At 29.0% G+C, this 24,196-nt stretch overlaps 1 protein-coding gene across 5 annotated transcripts in view; it reads right to left on the minus strand.

Moving 5' to 3' along the window:
* The window catches only part of LOC142325135 (glutathione hydrolase 7-like), a 54,590-nt gene that overhangs the window by 26,401 nt on the left and 3,993 nt on the right, over positions 1-24,196 (minus strand). For 3 of the 5 annotated variants that reach the window (XM_075366503.1, XM_075366507.1, XM_075366504.1), the window contains exons 2-5: positions 21,880-22,034; positions 18,394-18,545; positions 13,823-14,011; positions 11,787-11,950 (exon numbers count right to left, since the gene is read on the minus strand). In XM_075366503.1, the coding sequence (XP_075222618.1) occupies positions 11,787-11,950; positions 13,823-14,011; positions 18,394-18,545; positions 21,880-22,034 (660 nt within the window). Of the gene's footprint in view, positions 1-11,786; positions 11,951-13,822; positions 14,012-18,393; positions 18,546-21,879; positions 22,035-23,007; positions 23,134-24,196 lie in introns of those variants that run through there. The other 2 variants (XM_075366508.1, XM_075366506.1) reach the window with 2 other exon arrangements.

Below are 24,196 nucleotides of genomic sequence, written 5' to 3' on the forward strand. Positions count from 1 at the left end.
ATTATTCAAGTGTATGTAATTTAGAAAGTTTAAAAATCATTAAATTTGAACTTGAGTATAAAATAAAAAAATTTCCACCAATAGTGTTTATCCTAGATGACTAATATTCTGATTTTAATATTATTGTAAAAACAATAATAATTTTAATCATCGTTAAAACAATGCAATCATCTCCTTACTGGCAACCAACTTATTATCTAAAATTAAGAAACTAGCTCTTCTTCTGATCAGGTCACTCACCTTCTGATATTTATAGGGACAATTAACAACAACATGCTTGCTATCTAACATCACTGATGCAGTGTGATAAAAAAGGAGTCCACCCTTTGTTAAAAATCTTACTTCCTGTTGTCCTCTCAACATTTGTCCATTAACAAAAAGATTTGATTTAAATGAAAGGATTCAGATATTAGCAGCAAGGAAAACCATATTTAAAGCCAAAGTCTTAGTTGTGAGAAATATCACCTATTATTCAAAAGAAAGGCTACACATTTATACTAATAGTTATGTTAAAACTGAAAAAGATTATGGCTATTGTGATGCCTGGGGTTTTCAGCCACGTTTTCTGCTTCTATCAACTTCTAGAATGGTACTGTTTTCATTTCAATCAGAAGGAAATACAAATAACTAGATGGAACTCCAAAATTACCTTATCATTTCACCATGCAGTTCATTTAATAGCAATTAAAAAAAAAAATCATGAACATTTTCTAATGATGAAAAGTAAGGAATAAGATGGAGAGTGTTATTAGAAGATGGGAACATATTTTCTGAACATCCAAGAAGCAAAATGGTAGAGGACTTAAAAAAAAAATTATTGAAGGTCAAGACTGCATAAAATTGATATCTATCCCTCTCTGGAACACATAATATGTAAACAAGACTTTATGAACTGGGATTACGTAAAAAAATTTATAAAATTAACAGGTTATAAGAATATATCTGTTGGATGGTAATACTTAGAAGCTAGTAGATATAACTATGTATCAAATGTCTAACCACAATAAATAAGGTGCACCTATATAAATGAACTTCTACTAACATAAAATATTTTAACAACCACGATTATGGTTGAGAATTAAATAAAAACAATATATATACTAATAATATAGTTTTTCCTACAAAAGTTTTACTAAGGTTGATAAATATGCAATTTAGCAGCAGAAATAAGTTAATAAATATTTCAAAATATTTATTACATTGCTCTCTTATTCTTTCTTTACTTTAAAAAGAGCAAAGTGATATGAACACTTTCTTGATGCACTATTACTTCAATGTATAACATTTAATATATTTTATTATTATTATTATTATTACATCAGTGGTGACTGAGAGAACATATTTCCTCTTATTGCTACTTTCAAGCACATTCTACATTTTTATAATTAAGAAAAAATGCAATCATCTCCTTACTAGCAACCAATTTTTATCATCTGAAATTAAATTGCTTCTCATAAGTAAAAAAAAAAAAATTAAGCAATACTTTGAAATAATTTTTTATTTATATTTATAAGGTGAAGACATGTTATACTATTTTTTGTATTTTCATGTAATGGTATTAGATATGGTAATTTTTGTTTTGGACTTGAATATTTAATGAGCTTGGAAAGTATTATGAATTCTAGACAAGTCTTATGTTTCAATATTCATTGTTCTGTGCTTTTTGATATTTCTGAGGCATGCATTAACCACAATCAATAAGGTAAAACTATACAAATGAATTAATATTTACATAAAAGAGTTTAACAATCATAACTACAGTTTAGAATACTAACAATGAACAGCAGTAATAATAGATCACCAAACTTCTACACAAGTCATTGCAAAATAGAAATACACTACTCACACATAAAGGCTAAAATTGTAGTACAGATTAGATAGATCACAAATCTTAATTAGGCCTCACAAATACCAATTAACATTCTCAAGCATGTATGAAAGTGATCCACTCTGCATGCATTTAAAGTATCAATTTTTAAACTAATTTAAGTATACAAATTCATTCCAATTATCCTACAATTCAAATGAATCAAACGCAATCATTATTTACATGAACTAACTTTAAGGAGGGTGTTGCTGCTTGAAGTTTTAAATCCATAATCGAACATTTTACTTTATTAAAAAAATACTCAACACTATATAAGATTATTGAACATTTTCATACGTATTTTATACAACAAATTTAACAACTTTCAAGAAAATTAAAAAAAAAAAAAGTTTATGAACAAGAACTAGAATTGTAGCTCCTAACCTTCTCAAAATTTATATCTTTGAGAAAAGTTCCATAAATTGTTCCCCTTATGAATAAAATGTTTGTGATAACAGCCTTTATTTGTAGTTTTATGTTGAAATTGTAAATAAATGGCCAAATAATGATTTAAAAATAAGAGGACAATTAAATGAACAGACAGCGTGTTTTAGAACATTTACTTACATAATTTATTTTGATAAATTTTATTTCAACACTGAAAGCTCAATTTGAGAGTACAGGTCCTCAGTTGTTTTGAAAAGATGTCCATCTTCTATGCAAAAATTATTATTTTTACTAGCTTAAAAGTCAATGGAGAGAATATTTAAAAATCTGACTACACACAAAGCTTGGAACATAAGTATGTTATGAATGTGGCACAATAGTTATTTCATAAATGACTGTACTTAACAAATATTTCTCCCTAATTTAAGATTTTTCCATTGTTCAGTCTATAAATCTTCTCATCAGTATTTGTCCAAAGCAAAGCATTCTTTGATTTATATCGTAAAAAACATGTAATCTTTTATTTAATCAATATTCGTATCCAACAACAAGGTTTCCATTTTTCTATAAACTATGTAATACAAAACATTTAATTCTGCTATAAAATCATGTAAAACAAATTTACAAGAATTTATATTTATGCTATAATTTAATTATTTAAATATCTAGGGCCCATCAGATGTAACCACTGGTTACATCTGATTATGATAGATCATCATTATGATCTATAATTTAAAACATAACAGGATTATCTGAAATTCTTTTCTTTGAAATGGTAAATCTAATGGTACAGCTGAGAGAGTAGGACTAAAAATTTACATAAAAGGGCAGCCAACATAATTTTATTTTCCTTTAAGATATTATTTCAAGTATTAACATATTAACTTGGAAGCTTTATACGAGGTCTGTAAATAAAATAGTGAGACTAATTCAGAAAACCTTTTTATTTACAATCCAATTATACGTGGACTCTTATCACCTTTGAAATAGTTTCCCTGGGAAGCCATGCAACACTTCAAACGGTTTTCTCATTCTTCATGGCCATGTTGGAACTCAGAAACCGGAATATCCTTCAGATGGTAGGTTAAATTTTTTAAAATGTTTTCTACTGTTCCAAAATAGTGTCTTTCGAGGTGTTTTTTTAAAGTTGGGAACAGGAAAAAGTCACAGGGATTCAAGTCAGGTGAATAAGGTGGTTAAGGAACTACAGTAATGTTTTCCTTTGCCAAAACTCATTAATTGAGAGTGCAGTGTGATAAGGGGCATTGTCATGATGCAGCATCCAGTTGTCTTTGATGGCTGGTCTTATGCAGGCAACTTTTTTCTGCAGTTTCAAGAATTTCTTGGTAAACATACTGATTTGCAGTCTGTCCTGTAGGCAAAACCTCCTTATGGACAACGTCACTATTATCAAAGAAACAAATTAGCACGGTTTTGATTTGCTCATTTTTGCTTTTTTGGAATGTAGTGAGTTTGAAGTGGGCCACTCCTCGCTCTGGTGTTTTGTTTCTGGATCATACTCAAATAACCAAGATTCATCATCAGTAACAACATTCTTTTAGAGAATCAGGATCAGTTTCAATTTGTCCTAGAAGATCGCACGCAGCATACTTCCACCCTGTTGTTTTTCTGTTCAACAATGAGGTTTTTTGGGACCAATTTTGCACAAACTTTTTTCATGTCCAATTCATTTGTCAAAATTTGATGGACTGTGGAATGATTCAAATTCAATTGTTCTGCAATCATTCTGACAGTTAATCACCGGTTGTACTGTATCAAGTCTCTGATTTGCTCAACAATGTTGTCACTTTATGATTTTATGGTCTTCTAGAGCGTGGATCTTCCGCAATTGATTCCTGGCCAACTGAAAATGCTTTAAACCACCTAAAAACTTAGATCGTGACAGAGCGTCATCTCCATATGCCCTTTTCAAATTTGAAAACGTTTCAGTAGCATTCTCACAGAATTTAACACAAAACTTGACTGCACAACGTTGTTCATAATTACTATCACTCAATTTTGTAACACAACAAAAACTCGTTTCACGAAAAGTTTGTTTACGTTTCACATAGCTATAATAGACTAAAAATATTAATACCTAATATAAATCAGCTGTTCGTATAACCTTATATTTACTAGTAACTTAATAGTGTTGCCACTTTGGCTGCCAAAAAACTAGTCTCATTACTTTATTTACAGACCTCGTATAAGTAATCTAAAATGCATCTGATTTGACTGACAAGTAATTTCAGATCTGCAATTACAACCAGCTTACTACAGTGTTTAGGTTATTCACATATATTATAGTAGAAAACTGACAAGTTTTTCTTAAACCAGTTTTCTGTTTTTTTTTTTAATATACTAATAAATGAATAAATATAAACATAAATGAATAAATAAAATAAAAATATAAATGAATAAATATAAATAACATTAGATAAAAACATATTAACTCTTTTAATGAAGTCTGTCTAAACAGTACTGAATCAACATGATGCTCTTCATGGTCTAACTTGCTGTTATTTAATTACACAATCTGAATCAGGAGTTATCCATTTATAAATAGTATAAAAAAAATTACATTCATAAAATCTTTTTTATAAGCACCAGAAAATTTTAAAGCTACATTTAATTTTTTTTTCTAGCTTTTAATGCTATATAAAAAATTTAAGTTCACAGAATGTTGTATCTAATTTATACTTTTATGTTTTTTTTTTAAAAGTCAGATGTATGAAAGGTTGATGATTTTCAAAACCATTATAAAACAAAATATATCTCTATGAACACTTTTTTTAAAATTTTATTTAATCAGTTTTGAAATTTATTGCAGTTATTTTAATTTTTCCTAATTAATTTTTTAACAGTATTATTCAAAATCTTCTCAATTGAATGCAAGTTCTGTAGTTATTTAGGATCAAGTATCACATAATACTGAAAAAGAATAATCTAAAATGTTAAGATAAATAAAGGAATTAAGAAAAATTTAAATGGCAGAAAGGCTCCTGGAATAGACGGAATACCTGTAGAATTACTGCGCAGTGCAGCTGAGGAAGCGATTGATAGATTATACAAACTGGTGTGTAATATTTATGAAAAAGGGGAATTTCCGTCAGACTTCAAAAAGTGTTATAGTAATGATACCAAAGAAAGCAGGGGCAGATAAATGTGAAGAATACAGAACAATTAGTTTAACTAGTCATGCAACAAAAATCTTAACTAGAATTCTATACAGAAGAATTGAGAGGAGAGTGGAGGAAGTTTGGTTTCAGGAAAAGTATTGGGATAAGGGAAGCAATTTTAGGCCTCAGATTAATAGTAGAAGGAAGATTAAAGGAAAACAAACCAACATACTTGGCGTTTATAGACCTAGAAAAGGGTTTTGATAATGTAGACTGGAATAAAATGTTCAGCATTTTAAAAAAATTAGGGTTCAAATACAGAGCTAGAAGAACAATTGCTAACATGTACAGGAACCAAACAGCAACAGTAACAATTGAAGAACATAAGAAAGAAGCTGTAATAAAAAAGGGAGTCTGACAAGGATGTTCCCTATCTCCGTTACTTTTTAATCTTTACATGGAACTAGCAGTTAATGATGTTAAAGAACAATTTAGATTCGGAGTAACAGTACAAGGTGAAAGGATAAAGATGCTACGATTTGCTGATGATATAGTAATTCTAGCCGAGAGTAAAAAGGATTTAGAAGAAACAATGAACGGCATAGATGAAGTCCTACGCAAGAACTATCGCATGAAAATAAACAAGAACAAAACAAAAGTAATGAAATGTAGTAGAAATAACAAAGATGGACCACTGAATGTGAAAATAGGAGGAGAAAAGATTATGGAGGTAAAAGAATTTTGTTATTGTGGAAGTAGAATTACTAAAGATGGACGAAGCAGGAGCGATATAAAATGCCGAATAGCACAAGCTAAACCAGCCTTCAGTAAGAAATATAATTTGTTTACATCAAAAATTAATTTAAATGTCAGGAAAAGATATTTGAAAGTGTATGTTTGGAGTGTCGCTTTATATGGAAGTGAAACTTGGACAATCGGAGTATCTGAGAAGAAAAGATTAGAAGCTTTTGAAATGTGGTGCTATAGGAGAATGTTAAAAATCAGATGGGTGGATAAAGTGACAAATGAAGAGGTATTGCGGCAAATAGATGAAGAAAGAAGCATTTGGAAAAATATAGTTAAAAGAAGAGACAGACTTATAGGCCACATACTAAGGCATCCTGGAATAGTCGCTTTAATATTGGAAGGACAAGTAGAAGGGAAAAATTATGTAGGCAGGCCACGTTTGGAATATGTAAAACAAATTGTTAGGGATGTAAGATGTAGAGGGTATACTGAAATGAAATGACTAGCACTAGATAGGGAATCTTGGAGAGCTGCATCAAACCAGTCAAATGACTGAAGACAAAAAAAAAGAAGAAAAATCTCATTAGCAGACTCAGTAATGCTATTGGTGCAAATTTATAGAAATAAAGATTATAATTAAAAACCAATTAAATTATTACATTTAATAGTAAGAAATTTAAATTTCTTTTTATAAATTCAACTGCCTGTAGAATTACAATCAAATTTCTAAACCAGTTTCTTTCACATTGGCATTACATAGTTGAATATAAATTAATCTTTAGGTAAATGTTCCTAGAAAAGTATTAATAATCAAATAAAACTGTTATACAAGATCGATATGTAGTCAACTGCATAAATGATTGAATAGAAGCATGTTCTCTGCTAAGAAAATTCATTTGAGGAAAGTTAAGTATAATATTTCATATACTTAACTTCATAATTTCAACTGGAAAGATTAAATACATTCATCAGGCTTTTGCTTAGGCTAATAAATGTATTTATGAATATAATTAAACCATTTATACACTGGTTTCTATATAATATGAAAGACAATATTGTCAGGCAAATGCTGCTGATATCAGGACATACTTAATTACAAGAATACTGAAGGATTTTCAACTAACTATTTAAAACCTAGGGAAAATGAGTGAAAAAATATTTAAAAATAAAAACACCATATGAAAATATGCTCATGTCAAATGCTACATAAAAAATTGCATATATATATATATATATATATATATATATATATATACACTAAAAAAAGTCAGGAATTTTTAATTTATGAATTAAATATTTAATCCTATCTGGTGATTTATTGAACAAGTCAACAATAATAATAATAATTACAAATTTCAACATTAAGAAATTCCTGTTTCAATCAATGATGAAGGCTAGTCAACAGGAAAAGTAACTGAAAATGAATGAGCCAATCAGACTTGACAAGTAAATTATATGCTGTTTATTTCCTTGATCTAATTCCATTTACCAATCTCTAGGTAGCAGCTTAATTTATTTAAAATTTTTCATTCATAAAATAACACACATAGTATGTTCTATTACTGTTCAGGACTTGAAAATTATCAATATTAATTTTTAAAGAGCAGTATTGTAGTGATGCTTCTTTTTTTGTCTTCAGTCATTTGACTGGTTTGATGCAACTCTCCAAGATTCCCTATCCAGTGCACATCGTTTCATTTCGATATACCCCCCCCCCCACATCCTACATCCTTAACAATTTGTTTTACATATTCCAAACGTGGCCTGCCTGCACAATTTTTTCCTTCTACCTGTTCCTCCAATATTAAACTGACTATTCCAGGATGCTTTAATATGTGGCCTTTAAGTCTGTCTCTTCTTTTAACTATATTTTTCCAATTGCTTCTTTCTTCATATATTTGTTGCAACACCTCTTCATTTGTCACTTTATCCACCCATCTGATTTTTAACATTCTCCTACAGCACCACATTTCAAAAGCTTCTAAGCTTTTCTTCTCAGGTACTCTTATTGTCCCAAGTTTCTATATAAAGCTATGCTCCAAACATATACTTTCAAAAATCTTTTACATTAATTTTTAATGTAAACAAATTCTATTTCTGACTGAAGGCTCATTTTGCCTGTGCTATTCGGCATTTTATGTCGCTCCTGCTTTGTCCATCTTTAGTAATTCTACTTCCCAAATAACAAAATTCTTCTACTTCAATAATCTATTCTCTTCCTATTACATTCAGTAGTTCATCATCATTATTTCTACTACATTTCATTACTTTCATTTTGTTCTTGTTTATTTTCATGTGGTAGTTCTTGCATAGGACTTCATCCATGCCGTTCATTGTTCCTTCTAAATCCATTTTACTCTCAGCTAGAATTACTATATCATTAGCAAATCGTAGCATCTTTATCTTTTCACCTTGTACTGTTACTCTGGATCTAAACTGAAAACATCATTAACTGCTAATTCTACGTAAAGATTAAAAAGTAACAGGGATAGGGAACATCCTTTATCGGACTCCCTTTCTTATGTTCTTCAATTATTACTGTTGCTGTTTGGTTCCTGTAAATATTAGCAATTGTTCTTCTATCTCTGTATTTGAACCCAATTTTTTAAAATGCTGAACATTTTATTCCAGTATATGTTATCGAATGCCTTTTCTAGGTCTATAAATGCCAAGGATGTTGGTTTGTTTTCCTTTGATCTTCCTTCTACTATTAATATGAGCGCTAAAATTGCTTCCCTTTTCCCTATACTTTTTCTGAAACCAAATTGGTCTTCTCCTAACACTTCTTCCACTCTCCTCTCAATTCTTCTGTACAGAATTCTAGTTAAGATTTTTGATGCATGGCTAGTTAAACTAATTGTTCTGTATTCTTCACATTTATCTGCTCCTGCTTTCTTTGGTAACATGACTATAACACTCTTGTTGAAGTCTGACGGAACTTCCCCTTTTTCATATATAATACACACCAGTTTGTATAATCTATCAACTGCTTTCTCACCTGCACTGCGCAGTAATTCTACAGGTATTCTGTCTATTCTTGGAGCCTTTCTGCCATTCAAATTTTTTAATGCTCTCTTAAATTCAGATCTCATTATTGTTTCTCCCCTTTCATCCTCTTCGACTTCCTCTTCTTCATCTATAACACCATTTTCTAATTCATTTCCTCCGTATAACTCTTCAATATATTCCACCCACCTATCGACTTTTGCCTTTCGTATTATAAGTCATCTTTGTTTAACACATTGTTAGATTTTAATTTATGTATGCCAAAATTTTCTTTAACTTTCCTATACGCTCCGTCTATTTTACCAATGTTCATTTCTCTCTCCACTTCTGACACTTTTCTTTAATCCACTCTTCTTTCACTAGTTTGCACTTCCTGTTTATAGTATTTAATTGTCTATAGTACCTTTTACTTTCTCACCACTAGCATTCTTATATTTTCTTCGTTCATCCATCCGCTGCAATATATCATCTGAAATCCAAGGTTTTCTACCAGTTCTCTTTGTTCTGCATAAGTCTGCTTCTGCTGATTTAAGAATTTCCTTTTTAACGTTCTCCCATTCTTCTTCTATATTTTCTACCTTATCTTTTTAATTCAGACCTCTTGCTTGGGATGTCCTCCTCAAAAATCTTTTTTACCTCCTCTTCCTCAAGCTTCTCTAAATTCCACTGATTCATCTGACACCTTTTCTTAAGGTTTTTAAACCTCAATCTATATTTCATGAACACTAAATTATGGTCGCTATCAATGTCTGCTCCAGGGTAAGTTTTGCAATCAACTAGTTGATTTCTAAATCTTTTTTTAACTGTGATATAATCTATCTGATACTTTGCAGTATCACCTGGTTTTTTCCATGAGTAAATTCTTCTATAATGATTTTTAAACTGTGTGTTGGAAATCACTAAATTATACTTTGTGCAAAATTCTATAAGTCAGTCCCCTCTTTCAGTCCTTTTGCCCAGCCCATATTCACCCACTATATTTCCTTCCTTGCCATTTCCAATGCTTGCATTCCAATCTCCAACTATTATTAAATTTTCATCTCCTTTTATGTGTTTAATTGCTTTGTCAGTTTCTTCATATACACACTCTACCTCACTATCATCATGGGCGCTTGTAGGCATATAGACGTTAACAATTGTTGTCAGTTTAGGTTTCGATTTTATCCTTATTACAATGATTCTGTCGCTATATATTTTGAAATATTCTACTCTCTTCCCATCTTCTTGTTCATTACAAAACCTACTCCTGCCTGCCTATTATTTGAAGTTGAGTTAATTATTCTATAATCACCTGACCAAAAGTAGTTTTCCTCTTCCCACCGAACCTCAGTAACTCCTACTACATCTACATTTATCCTATCCACATCCCTTTTTAAATTTTCTAATTTACCAACCTTTTTTAGCCTTCTAACATTCCACGCTCCAACTCATAGAATGTTATTTTTTAATTTTCTGGTGACCCCTTCCTTAGTAGTCCCCACTCACAGATCTGAACGTGGGACTAGTTTACCTCCAGAATATTTTACCAAGGAAGGCACCTCCATCATTGTTATATGAAAATGCTGAGAGCTACATTTTCTTGGAAAAAAAGCAGTCATAGTTTTCCATTGCAGTACTCAGAAGATTGAGTGATGTTGATATGGCCGTTAAAGTCGTCCTGACCTACGCCCTTAAAAACTACTGAAAGAGCTACTGCCCTCTTTAAAGGAATCATATTTTAGTCTGGTTCTCAACAGATACCTCTCTGATACGGTTGCACCTCTGGTCTAGCTATTCTGTATCACTGAGCACTCAAGCCCCCTCACCAACAGCAAGGTCTCATGATTCATAGAGAGAGTGATGATTCTAACATATTTTTAATATTCAAGTGATTTCATTTCAATATCTGGTATCATAAGCCAACCCCCGTCACCTAGAGAATGTTTAGAAAATATCATTAAATGAAGAAATATAGAAACTAAAAAGTAATTGGTTAAAAACTATCTATTTAAATAATCTTATTTAATTAAAATTCATTTATATTATTGATTTATTTACATTAGTCAAGGCACAGTCTGCCATTTTGATTTTTTTTAAATTTTATACAGTTTCTATTACTATCAGTAAAAAAAGTAACTACATTAACTAAAACTCTATACATGAATAGTTACTTTACACATTCTAAAATGTAAACAGAATGTGTGAATAGTTAATAGTCAAAATGGAATTGCTGAATTCACCATGTAAAAAATGGCCAGGCAAGGAAAACAAATGAATGCAAACTGTTACATATATAAAATGACTAAGTGGTCAATTCATAAAAATCTTCTACAATAAACAAAAGAGTAGCCACAACATGACTAAAATACATTATAAAAAACGAATTACATATCATATTATTAATTCTATACATAATAAAATTAATAAAAACTCAACTAATTAAAATTCTTTCTTCTTTTTGAAAAGGTTATAAAAAAAAGCACAGTAGAATTAACAAACAAAATTTTTCTGATTTTATGATGCTGTGCAATAGTTTTTACAACATGCAATAATAAAAAAGGCTTAAAATTTTTACAACTTTCTCATTTTTTCAATAGCTTACACCCTGTGAGATTAGAAGTCAAGCATATTTACATTAGTATGCGATGCCAGTCACCAGAAAGGGGATGATATCAAAATACCATCAGGTCCATTATTTGCAATTGCTTCCAATGTATCTGCAAGCCCGTCATTAGTAATCAACTGATTTTGCTGTAACGGTGTCAACCATGAATATAAATCTGAAGAATTACCTACTAGACTAGCTTTAGCCAATAAAAGGTTATCTGACACAAGGAAACCAGACCTGAAAATAAAAATAATAAACTAATTCATTCAATTTTAACTAAAAACAGAAAAACTACATCTTGAACTGAAATGAAATGTTCAGGATGTCCTTTAAAAAAATCTACAAACCAAACTGATTATAAAATTGGTTATAACTGATTACAACCAAACTGAGTAATAAATCATAGTTTTATATTACTTACAACTACGATTCAGCCAAAATAAGGTATAATATAATTTAAAGTTTTCCTGGAAATTGCAGAAATAATTTTCACTTAAAATTTTTCAATTTTAATTATCTGAAAGTTGTGTACATGACCATTGACAAAACCTTAAACAAACTTATCACAGTAATCATAAAAGTCTGTTACAAATCTAATTACAAGTCTTGTGACCTTAGTGACCAGGCTATGGGACACCATGGCCAACATCCATTAGGAAATTGTTGTTCAGGAATTCATGAACCATTTAAACCCAAAGTGATGGGTGACCATCTTGCTGAAACAAATCAGGTAGTAATCTTGAGTTGAGGATAAGCAAAGTAAAAATTAGAATTCATTTTTTTTGTGAACAGGATTAATTTCTGGAATAACCACCACAGAATAATTTCTGAATTACGTCTTTTGTGCTCAGCAATGAAATGCAGGTTTTCGCAAACCACATTTTCTCCATTTGTAGACCAATATAAAAAGTAGCCTCATAAGAAAATGTTTTTTATTTAGAAACTGATCTTTCAACAATGAAGCATGGTAAATACAAAATTTCAACAAGCAATCTAATCATCTTTCACCTTGTATAATTTTCTATACCATCTGAAATTTATAAGAATGATTTTAAACATTTCTCTTGTATTTGATAAACAGTTGAGCAATGAATATTTAACTCACATGTAGGTTTTTGTACAGACTAGTGCAGACTACAAAGAAAATACTCTCACACTTGTATATTTTCATTAGCTACTTTAGGCTATTCTCATAAATAATAGGCGATTTGTAATACCAATTGTATTAAGTTCTAAAGTTACATTGAACACAGTATCCAATTTCATATCAATAAAAAAATTCAATTTCTCTTGAGGATACATAGCTCCTGAGTGAAAGAACGAATTTCTATTTATGCTACCATGTGATTTCATATTTCACATGCAAACATCTAAGGATTCAATATGAAACTATTAAATATCTCTTTCAAGTAAAACCTTCCACTAATATCTATCATTTCTAATAAATTGTTATTAACATTTAAGGTTGTAAAGATTTTTTACGAACAACCAGTAGATTTTAAATAGACACCTTACTTCATAAGCAATAAAAACTTTCAATACTTACAATAACAAATCCAAAAACAAATATTTAATAATGATTGATGATAAATAATTATTACTAGGTTTTATGAGGATTGATCTATTAGATTAATAATTTCAATGGATACATTTTATCATTTAGATATCTTTAACTAAATCCATTTAGGATGATATTATGTCATCTCATTTAACTTTTTCACTTTTTATATTCACATTAAAAATAAATAAATATATAAGATTACACATTTCAAAATATTTTAAACATTTACCTATATATAAAAAACAACTAGTGAAATAAAACATAACAATTCAAATTTTCCCATATTAAGTTTTATCAGTTACTTGGTACTTTACATATAAAAGCAAATGAAAACTATTTATAAATGATATGAACATAAAACTGAAGAAGTTGAAGATAATTATTTAAAAATAAAACATTTTAGTCCCTTCATGATGAAGATCACATTCTATAAATTTAATTAATAAAATTAATTATTTTTCAATAGATAATCTTATTGGTCAAAATTCCATCAATCTATTTAAAAACAGACTAAAACAATTCAAATAATTTCTGTGAAATTAAGTTACCTTGCAATATTTATAGAAGGTGCAATAATCTGCTTCCATGACAGAATACCATGGTGATTGTGTGCCTGGTAAAGTCCAGCAAGAAACCCTGGTACACCTACAACTGAACTAAGACTTTTTAACACTCTAAAATCAATACAATCCTTTAATTTTCTTTGCCTCTGATCATAAATTATCATTAAACCTCCACTGCAACAAAAGCAATTTAAACATTTAACCAATTACTGTTATTAAATTTAAAAAAATTGAGATTTTATTAGGGCCAAATGGAATAGCTACATGGTGTCACTAGTTAGTCTGAAAATGTTCAGATGAACCAAACCAGAAAACCTCTACACTTATAGTTGTAGTTGTACCTTCAAATCTCTGAGAGTTGAAAAGTTAATCATCATAAGAATGGAGAAGTCTTTTCTTAAAAATAAATCCACATAAGGTAAAATTCTTTCATATGAAATTATGCAACTGGCCAACTCAGATTCTGCAGGGTCAAAAAAGAAAAGACTATTTTTTCAGAGAACTGTAGAAACCAAATCTAAAACTAACGTTTAAAGAGAAATATTTCCTTGGAACTTTAAATGTAAATTCTCTAATAAAAGCTGAAAAATTAATGGAATTAACAAAACTTTTTAATTCATTCAATATTAAAATTGATGCAATACAAGAAACACAATTCTCAGATTAAAATGGTTAAGTATGAAAATTTTAAAGTATTAAAATGAAAACCAGCCCAAAAATTAAAAAAACTTTCCCTTAATAGTATTTGGAACAGCCTTTTTAATTGATAAACAATATGAAAATAATATAATTGAATTAAAATCTCTGAGAAATAGATTATCTATCCTAACAATCAAATGTAACAAGAGATAAATATTACAAATTTAAAAAAACACGACTGTCCAAAAATCATTGTTCTTTAATGTAGGCTAATTAAAGAGCATGCGGGTGACAATTTTGCAAATAGTATAATTTTTTTAAATATTCTAAATATACATATATATATATATTATTATAATAATGTTTACAATAAATAAATATAAATTTATATATAGGCCCTATTATACTTCCAATAATGTAAGGATTCCAATGCATGATCATAGACATATAACAGTTCAGTTGTTGGAGCTGCTATGGTACAAATAACATACATACTTATACCTTAAATACATTCACTCCTTTTTGGGCAGTCATGTAAGAACAAATATTATGATCAAATCAATTGTCATATCCTAATTAATCAAGACAGATAATATAAACAACAAAAGCAAAGTCAAAAACTTTTGTGAATCATTTTAAAATGAAATAAATAAACTAAGCTTGAAAAATAAAAATTATTATGGGTGATTTTAATGCTCAAACTGATAAAGAAAAAAAAATATTTAGAAATTCACGGAAAGTATTCAACTCACAAGAAACAGATATAAATGGAAAAAACTTTAAACTTTTAACTTAAAGTTGATGTCAAGATTTAGAAACCTTCAAGACGTACAACTTTGAAATCCCCAAATCACATGCTAGGAGAATTTCAAATTGACATGTGGCAATTCCCAGTAAAAATATAAAAGCAATTCTAAATACTAAAGTAAGAAAAATAAATTTTGATTCAGATCACTGTTTAACCCAAATTAAATTCAAATCAAACCTATACCAAAGTTCAAATTAAAAGGCACAAATCTAATATCAATACATTCCAAAATTAAAACATAACAGTTAAAACTGAAGAAATTAAAAAGGATAATGATGGGAACAACTTAAAACAAGAATCAATTAAAAGCACAGAAAACAGTTTTCCTTCCTTCAAAAATAAAAAGAGAAAATGATGGAACAAAAATGTGAAGAAGCTTTAGAATTAAAACATAAATTTTGGCTTAAATATAATTCCATCCACAATCCTCAACAACAGGATGAAATGGAATAGTCCAAATGTAAAAAAGAAATGTCCAAAATAATAAGAGTAGAAAAATAAAAATTAAAAAAAAAACAAAAACAAACTATAAAATGAATGGAAAAGGACTTCTAACAGAAATAATATAAGTGACTTTTATCAAGTTATCAGACACCAAATCAAGGGCTATCAGCCCACTTGTGTGAATTTAAAAAATGAAAAAGGGGAAATAATGATAAACTCACAGGATATTTTGAAAGCCTCAGCAAATTATTATGAAAATCTATTACATTGTCCTGAACCCAATGAAACTTTTAATTTTGAGATCATAGACAACAATGATATTCCAAATTTTGAATCACCAAATAAAGAGGAGATTATAAGTATAATAAAAGAGACTTAAAAAAAATAAAACTAGTAAGAAGACAGCACAGTCGCAGATATGTTGAAATATGCTAACAAGTACTTTACAGAGATTAGAGTTGTTTTTCAAAGAGATTTGGCAGACTGAAAAAATTCCCAAGGGTTGAAAGAATGCTTTAATTCATCATTACATAAAATAGGGGATAAGACAGATTTAAATAACTGTAGAGGCATATTTCTCCTATCTGTGCCATATAAAATATTATCCATAGCTCTACTAGATAGAATACAGCAAACAGTAAAAAGAGAGTTCAGGGAATATTAAAATGGTTTTAGACCAAAAAGAAGTTATGCAGACAAATTTTTAACCTTATTTTAAAAGCAAGTCTTCTGAGATAATCATGATTTTTATAGACTTAAAAAAGCATACGATTCAATTCACAGAGAATCACTATTTAAGATATTAAAAGAATTTAAAATTGATCCAAAAAATATAAATATTATAAGGGAAACATTAATTGAGATTTTTTCTAAAATTAAATTTATTGGAGTATTGTCTGAGCCAAGGGGGAGGGGCTGCAAAATATTGTAAAAGCTTCATAACTGAACCAAAACACTTATAATTATTAATTTAATGTTAATAAAGTAAAAAAAATAATGAAGATACAGATAGAGTTTTATTTTTTCTTATCTCTTACTTTTGAGTAGTCATACTTTTACTTATGGTAGGGCCCCATGGAAAACCTTTGATTAAAAAAGGGCACCGCAACTCGAAAATGTTTGGGAACCACTGGTCCGAGCCCTTTAAAATCAAGACAGAAGTCAGGTAAGGAGATGGAATATACCCTTGTTTATTTAATTGTGTCTTAGAAAAAGTTGTATAGAATGAAGAATTAAACTAAATGAATAAGAATAGATCAAAATATTGAAATAGGAGTTAAAATAAGTAACTTTTATATAAATGTTCTTGTGTTTGCAGACAATTTGGTAATATTAGCAAAAGACAAAGAAGCCAGAAACAAAATTCTAGAATTAGATAAATATGCAAATAAGATTAACCTATAAATCTTGTTTGAAAACACGAAATGTTGTCTCTCTATTTAAAAATTTAACAAATAAAATTAAAATTTCAGAAAACAAAGTTCCAAAAAGAATCAATTTAAGCATTTATGAGAAATAATAACCTCAAATGGAACAGATAAAGAAGCAATTACGTGCAAAAAATGGAAGAAGCCCTTTTCAAGAACCTAACATTTATAACAAAAAATGTTTATCCAAAAATTTAAAAATCAGACATTATAAAATGGTAATTCCACCTCAAGCCTTGTATGGATCTGAATGTTTACAACAAATCTTCTGTAGTTAAGAAATATATGGGAGTAGAAAAGAAAATCCTAAGATTACAGATCAACAATACAGATCTAGAAGTGCGTGGAAATTTATGAAAATCTAGAAAAATATAACAAACAATAAAGAAAAGAAGGCAAAGATTTTTTTGATCATATCTAGAGAATAGAAGGTAATAAATATAATGACGAAACAAATATTCAAATAATCTGATAATAGAAAAACTGAATCTAAATGGCTCACAGAAATTGAGAAAGATCTTAGAAGTTTAGGAATTACAGATAGATTTTAGAAGAATTTAGAAAGTTATTTATAAAAAAAATTCCTGAAAACGAAAAACAATCTAAATCTGACAGAAAATGGATAGAAAAAAAATGAAAGAACAATAAAGAAACAAAATGAGAATATTTTCAGAAAAGAAAAAAATTCTTTTTCAAAAAAAGAAAAAGGTTATGCAAATGTGATTCTTATATAGTCTGAATGTAAAAAAAATTAAAGGTACATTTATAAAATTCTTTTTAATAACAAAATTCTAACATAAGATGTAAATGTTTTTTTTTTGTGTTTGTTTATTAATGCACAATTGTATGACATATTTTACTATAACAATTCTCTAGAGAGATTTGTGATTTTAATTAAGATATATTATGGTAGTAATTTTTGGTTAAAAAAAAATACAATAAATTCAAAATTATATTTAAAAACATTGCAAATTAAAAAAATAAAGATATATTAACCTGATTATGCCAAATAAAGAAGTTAAACATAAAACAAATATAAAAATAGAATTAACAAAAACCAATGCCAACATTAAAAAAACATGCATGTTAGGTCATTGGTTGGTTGCTGGTAGGCAATACTGTTAGACCAGCTATTTTAATAGATCCACTATGATGATACAGTATCCAATTTCAAACTCTCTAAAGTCTTGCTATATTTAAGTTTTACGTTTAAAAGAAACAAAAATAATAATACAAACCCTCCAAGGCCAGTTAAATGTGGATGTACAACACCCATACAGAATGCACTCGCAACTGCAGCATCTACTGCATTGCCACCTTTCTTTATTATAACAGCCCCAACTACAGAACAATTATAACTATCAGTGGTAATGCTTCCATGTGCCACTACCTAGAAATATAATATAAGGGTCATTAAGAAAAAATATACAGATAATTTCTTTAAATTATTATTATTGCTTAATTATTATTACTGACAAAAAAGTTTTGTTAAACAGTTGCAAAAACTTATTGCTTAATAATTCTAATTAAAATAATTATTTCAAGGCTTATTCACAAAAATAACATAAGTTATAACATTTTTAACATAAATTCTATAGGTAAAAAAAAAATTAAGAAAAATAATTATGCTTCATATAATTTGAAAAATCAAAACGTGTTCATTATGAAATACAACCATTTTACACACACTTTGAACTTCTGGAGAAACTTTTTAAATAAAGAAAAGAAATATATTTTAATAATCTCCATATCGGAATTATTCAATGTGAATAAATCAGTAGATTATTCTTAATAATGCATTGTTTTTAACTCAATAAAAATAATAACGCATTTTAAAAATTAAACCAATATTTAACAGGATTTTAATTTAAACAAAATTTATTTATTGAAAAATAAAAGGCAAATATAATTTATTTTTCTACATAGTTTCCTTCTTTAGAAATATATTTTTCCCAGTGAGAAGTAAGGTTTTTTATCGCGGCATTGTAGAACGAAGCTGGTTGCGTCAAGAGCCAATTGCGCACAAATCCCTCCACGCTCTCATGATCTTCAAATCGTTGCCCTCCTAGAATTTCATTAAGCGGCCCAAACAAATAAAAATTGCAGGGCGATAGGTCTGGGCTGTAGGGAGGATGATCAAGTTGAGTCCAGTGCATTTCTTCTAGTTTTGAGACTATTAGAGCTGCAGTATGAGGCCTGGCATTATCGTGGAGGAGGATGGTCTTTTGAATCGACTGGTTTTGTCTTTTGCGGCAATATGCAGCTCTCACCTCGTTCATCAACAGCTTGCAGTAGTAAGCAGCGTTAATTGTGCATCACTCATGCAAAAAATTAATGGGAAAAATGCCTCCCAGCTGACAGTAGAATCTTGGCTTTCATTGGGGTTGCCTCACCTTATCTCCGCCACTCCATACTGGCTTGTTTTGACTGAGGAGTGTAGTGGTGGACCCACATTTCATTGCAGGTGACAATCTGATTCAAAAATGTATCACCTTCTTTGGCAAACCTTGCTGTAAGCCTCTGACAGACCTCCAAATGTCTTTATTTCTGATCTGCAGTCAAAAGGCGAGGGACCCATCTGGCACACACCTTATGTAACTGTAGGTTGTTTGTGATGATCACTTGACATCTCCCATAACTTATTCTGACCTGCTCTGCAATTTCAGATACTCTCACCTGTCAATTGTCTTTAAGAATGTCTTGAACCGCGCGAATATTTCTGTCTGTAATACTGGTCCGAGGACAGCAATCATGCTCCTGATCTTCCACGCATTCTCATCCTTCCTTGAACTCTTTATGCCAGGCACACACGAGTCCTTGACAATGTTTGGTTATTGAACTGGGCAGTCAATCTCTGGAAAATTTCCATCGCTTGAACTCCTTTACGAGTAAGAAATTTTATAATTACATGTTGCACAGGGGAGGGGTGCAAAGTATAGTAATTGAAAGTTTTCTTGTTTTTAATAAATTTGGATTAAAGATATTTTTGTTGGTCTTCTTACAACTGAAATATATACTATTGCAATGAAACCTGATGAAAGTTCTTTCACAAACTCCTTGGTTTATTTAAAATATAAAATTATTAAAATTAGTACTGTAACTGTTATAAAGGACATGTGGATTCTCTTTCCATAAATAACTTGTCAAAATATTCTTCAAAAGGATCTGGAAGATCCAAAACAATCTCTTTAAAATTATTTAATTTGTAAGAAGTTTCATTCTTGGTGTAAACATTCTAAAATTAAGATAGCCTAGGTCTACAGTACTCAGGTTTACGGTATAGTGATATATTAATGAAAAAAAAAAGAAAGTATTTGGCAATGAATAATGCATTTATTCAACAGATAAAAAGTTTTTTTTGAAAAAGCACAATACCAAATTTTTCAATTAAACACCATAAAATGAGAGTTACAACGATAATGAGTCAGTCAAGTTGCACTTTAAGGTTCTCTCCATGAATGCCAACTCCACATACCAAATTTATCTTTCAAGTTAAATATTCTTTTTATATAACTATTAGGAAAGTACATTCATTAAGATAGTTAAGGCATATTTTACACTGATCACTCTGTATAATTATATTTAAAATTTATCATTTTGTCATTAAACTACAAAAGAATAACATGAATTTATATTATGTATAGGTGTATTCTACACTTACATTATAACAAGAGTGCAATTATGATCTGAGCATTTCATGGTTAAGTCCAATGCTGCTTAAATTTTATATTTATATTGTTTTCTTACAGGAAACAATTTATGCAGTTTTGATATGGATAGTAAGCAGCACTGCTTATACCTATTACTGCCACACAATAATGTTCATTATGCAAAATAAATACATAAACTCATGAACAGTATTGCACCTGTGCCTCCTACTGTTGCTTAAATTATACCATATCTGCAGCCTCAACGAATCACCCTTATTCAACTAGTTTCCACCTTCATATGGTGTTCTTGTACTATTTACTTTAAGTTTTAGTAGTATCATTGTAGCACATATTTTCAATAATTCACTAAGTATGTAACAATGTAAATAATTTTATAAACATTATTAAGAAAACAAGTAATAATAAAATATTTTAAAGATTTCATTTTTGAACATGTAATTTTGCACGCAAAATAATTAACTATATAACATTTACGGATGAAAAACAGAATCACCCTATAAATTTTAACACAACATATAAGATAAATTTCGTATAATTTTTTAATTTCATTAAATCTGCTAAGTCATGTCTGAAAGTATAAATATTTATGCAAAAAAAACTACACTATGAGAAGAAACTGATCTGTTTAAAAAGCAGCAAAGAATTTCATTAGCTACACAAATATTATATGGTCTCACTTGTTTATTAATTTATTTTTTTTGTGGAACTAAATGTTATAATTGTTAGTCTGTAATAAATACCAATAGCATGCTGTGAATCAGCATCCAAGTACAGATTAACTTTTAATAATCTTCGGGAATAAGTTTATTAAAAATATCTTCATTTACCTCATACACTTTCAGAATTATAAACCATGAGATGTTCCAGATTTGAAAAATAATGAGGTTATATGGGTATTATTCAGCATTTATCTTGGATTTCAGGCTTACCATTTCTGTTTTAATAGAAATGTATGAAGAATGCATTAACAGAAAAAAATTGAGGAAAAGTTTTCTTATCTTACAGTATAATAAGAAAAATTAAGGTATCAAAAACTTATTAAAAAATAATTACCTGATAATCTCCATAATGTAACTGAATTGCAAGGGCTATTGCAACAAAGATACTAAAAATAGAGAAGAAAGTAGCAGTTGTTCGTAAACCTTTTGTTTCTTGAGGATTATTATACAAGGGTGCTAACTCACTACGATCTGCACTCAGATAGGGAGCTGGAAGAAAGAAATTCCATACAGAAAAATCATAGAAAAAAGAAAAATTAATATATAGGGTGCACAAAATCACATGCATAGAATGTATAAGTAATTTTAAACATACTAATATTATTAAAAAAATAAATTGAAACAGCAGATTTCAACTTTGCTGAGCGACTTATAATTAATGTTCGTAAGTACAATAAAAAAAAGTACACAAAGAATTACCAAAACTAAAAATGTTTAACTAAAATTTTAAACTTAACAAAATAGAACTCATTATCATCCACAAAAAGCATCCCACCTGTTTTTATGTAGTTTATATTACATGTAGTTTATATTAAACAGCTTTTGTCAATTCATTGCTCAGGATTTCTTTTTTTATGGTATCTTTATATTTAAGAAAAAGGAAACAAATTAGTCAATTATACTAACTTGCATGCCAGTTTATTAATGTATCAAGTAAAGAATGTCTAATCATTGAAAAAAAAATTACATTACTAAATTCAGGATAAAATTAAATTATATAGCTGGTGCAATGAATTTTGATGCTTGGTGGCATACAAGTGATATTCACAATTCAAATCACTCTACTATTTGTTTAGTGTAACATTTGCTTCATTACCTAACAGCAAATGGGTCTTTGTAAGATGTTAGTATTGGACCGCAAACACAATTTTTTGAAATTTTAATCACCTCAATGTAAAGCTAATATTTAGAACATTATTACATTTTTAAATTTAATTTGGTTTAACTGTGTATATATATATATATATATATATATATATATATATATACATTATCACATTTAATTGGCTCACTAAAAAATCTTTAATTAATATCCAACCATTTTCTGCGAAAAATTATGTTATGTATTTATCAAAATGGTGAACGTTACAAAAATTACAAAAGCCACTTAGGTGAAGCTGGGAATTGTACAATAGTAAGCCTACAAATAAAATGGTATAACATGCAAATCAAAATATATTACCTTCATGGAGAGCTGGTATTCCCTTCTTTAACAGATAATCAAGAGTTAATGCAAGAATGATTATATACACTAAATAATGGAATCAGAAATTACAGCAGAAACTAATTATTTGTAAATGTTAGAAGAAAATAAAAATTATTTTTATTAAAGAAGGTGAATGCCAACCACCACTTCGCAAGAAATATTTGAATTTTCAAGGTTACTGTTTCAGAATCATCATCATGTATTATCACTGTTACTTTCACTATCTTCTTGTAGAGAAATCATAAATTTTTCCATAATACTGTCAATAATATGTTCTTGTCACATATATTCAACTTTTGTTTCCTTAACTTTATCACAATACACCTTTCAATTTTTGAGTCTGTCTCACTACACACTTGTCAAAGACATCTAGTCCTGTTGCAGGCATTTCACAGAGTTTGTATTTTATTGGAATATAGAAAGAAGTGTCCCTCATATTTTCAGCTAATTTTCTTAGCAACTGTTTTTTTCTTTTTTCTCGCTCTTTGGACTTGGGATTACGACATCCCACAAGCAGCTATTGTTCTTTCTTCATATTTTTTTAATGTGAGTAAGGTATTTATCTCTGAGACTGTAAAAAGACTACACTTCATTCACATTCATACATATCATCATCATTCATCCTCTGAAGTACCTTGCAGTGGTTCCGGAGTCTAAACAGAAGAGAGAGGTCTTCTTTTTCCAACTTCAGAAATCACTCACCTTCTAGTGTGTATTAAACTAATACACACTATTTATTATTTTCTGAGCCTGCCGTTTTATTATTTTTTTTTTATAGTACATTTAAGTTCACTCATAAATATAAAATACTAAAAATATACAACCAACTATAAAACATGATTACTCATCTCAATCAAAACTTGAATAAAAACAAACTGAATTTACACAAATGCTATTACAAGATCAAAAAAATATAGGACAACTATTATATTGAAATACTCAAGCAATAACGAAGGCTTATGGTTAATTACCTATTTTTACATTGGCCTGGCTCTATTTGAAAACTATGAGCACTTAGCAAACAATATAGCTATATTGTTTCTTGATTATAAAAAAGATAACTCATTTCCTGAGTTATAATACTTGACTTGTTCAAGTTCATTTTTACAATATTTAAAATCATAGATTATAAACTATGTCAATATATTTCAGACAATTATAATGC

This window comes from Lycorma delicatula, chromosome 5, assembly GCF_047948215.1.
Source record: "Lycorma delicatula isolate Av1 chromosome 5, ASM4794821v1, whole genome shotgun sequence".
Taxonomy (NCBI): Eukaryota; Metazoa; Arthropoda; class Insecta; order Hemiptera; family Fulgoridae; genus Lycorma; species Lycorma delicatula.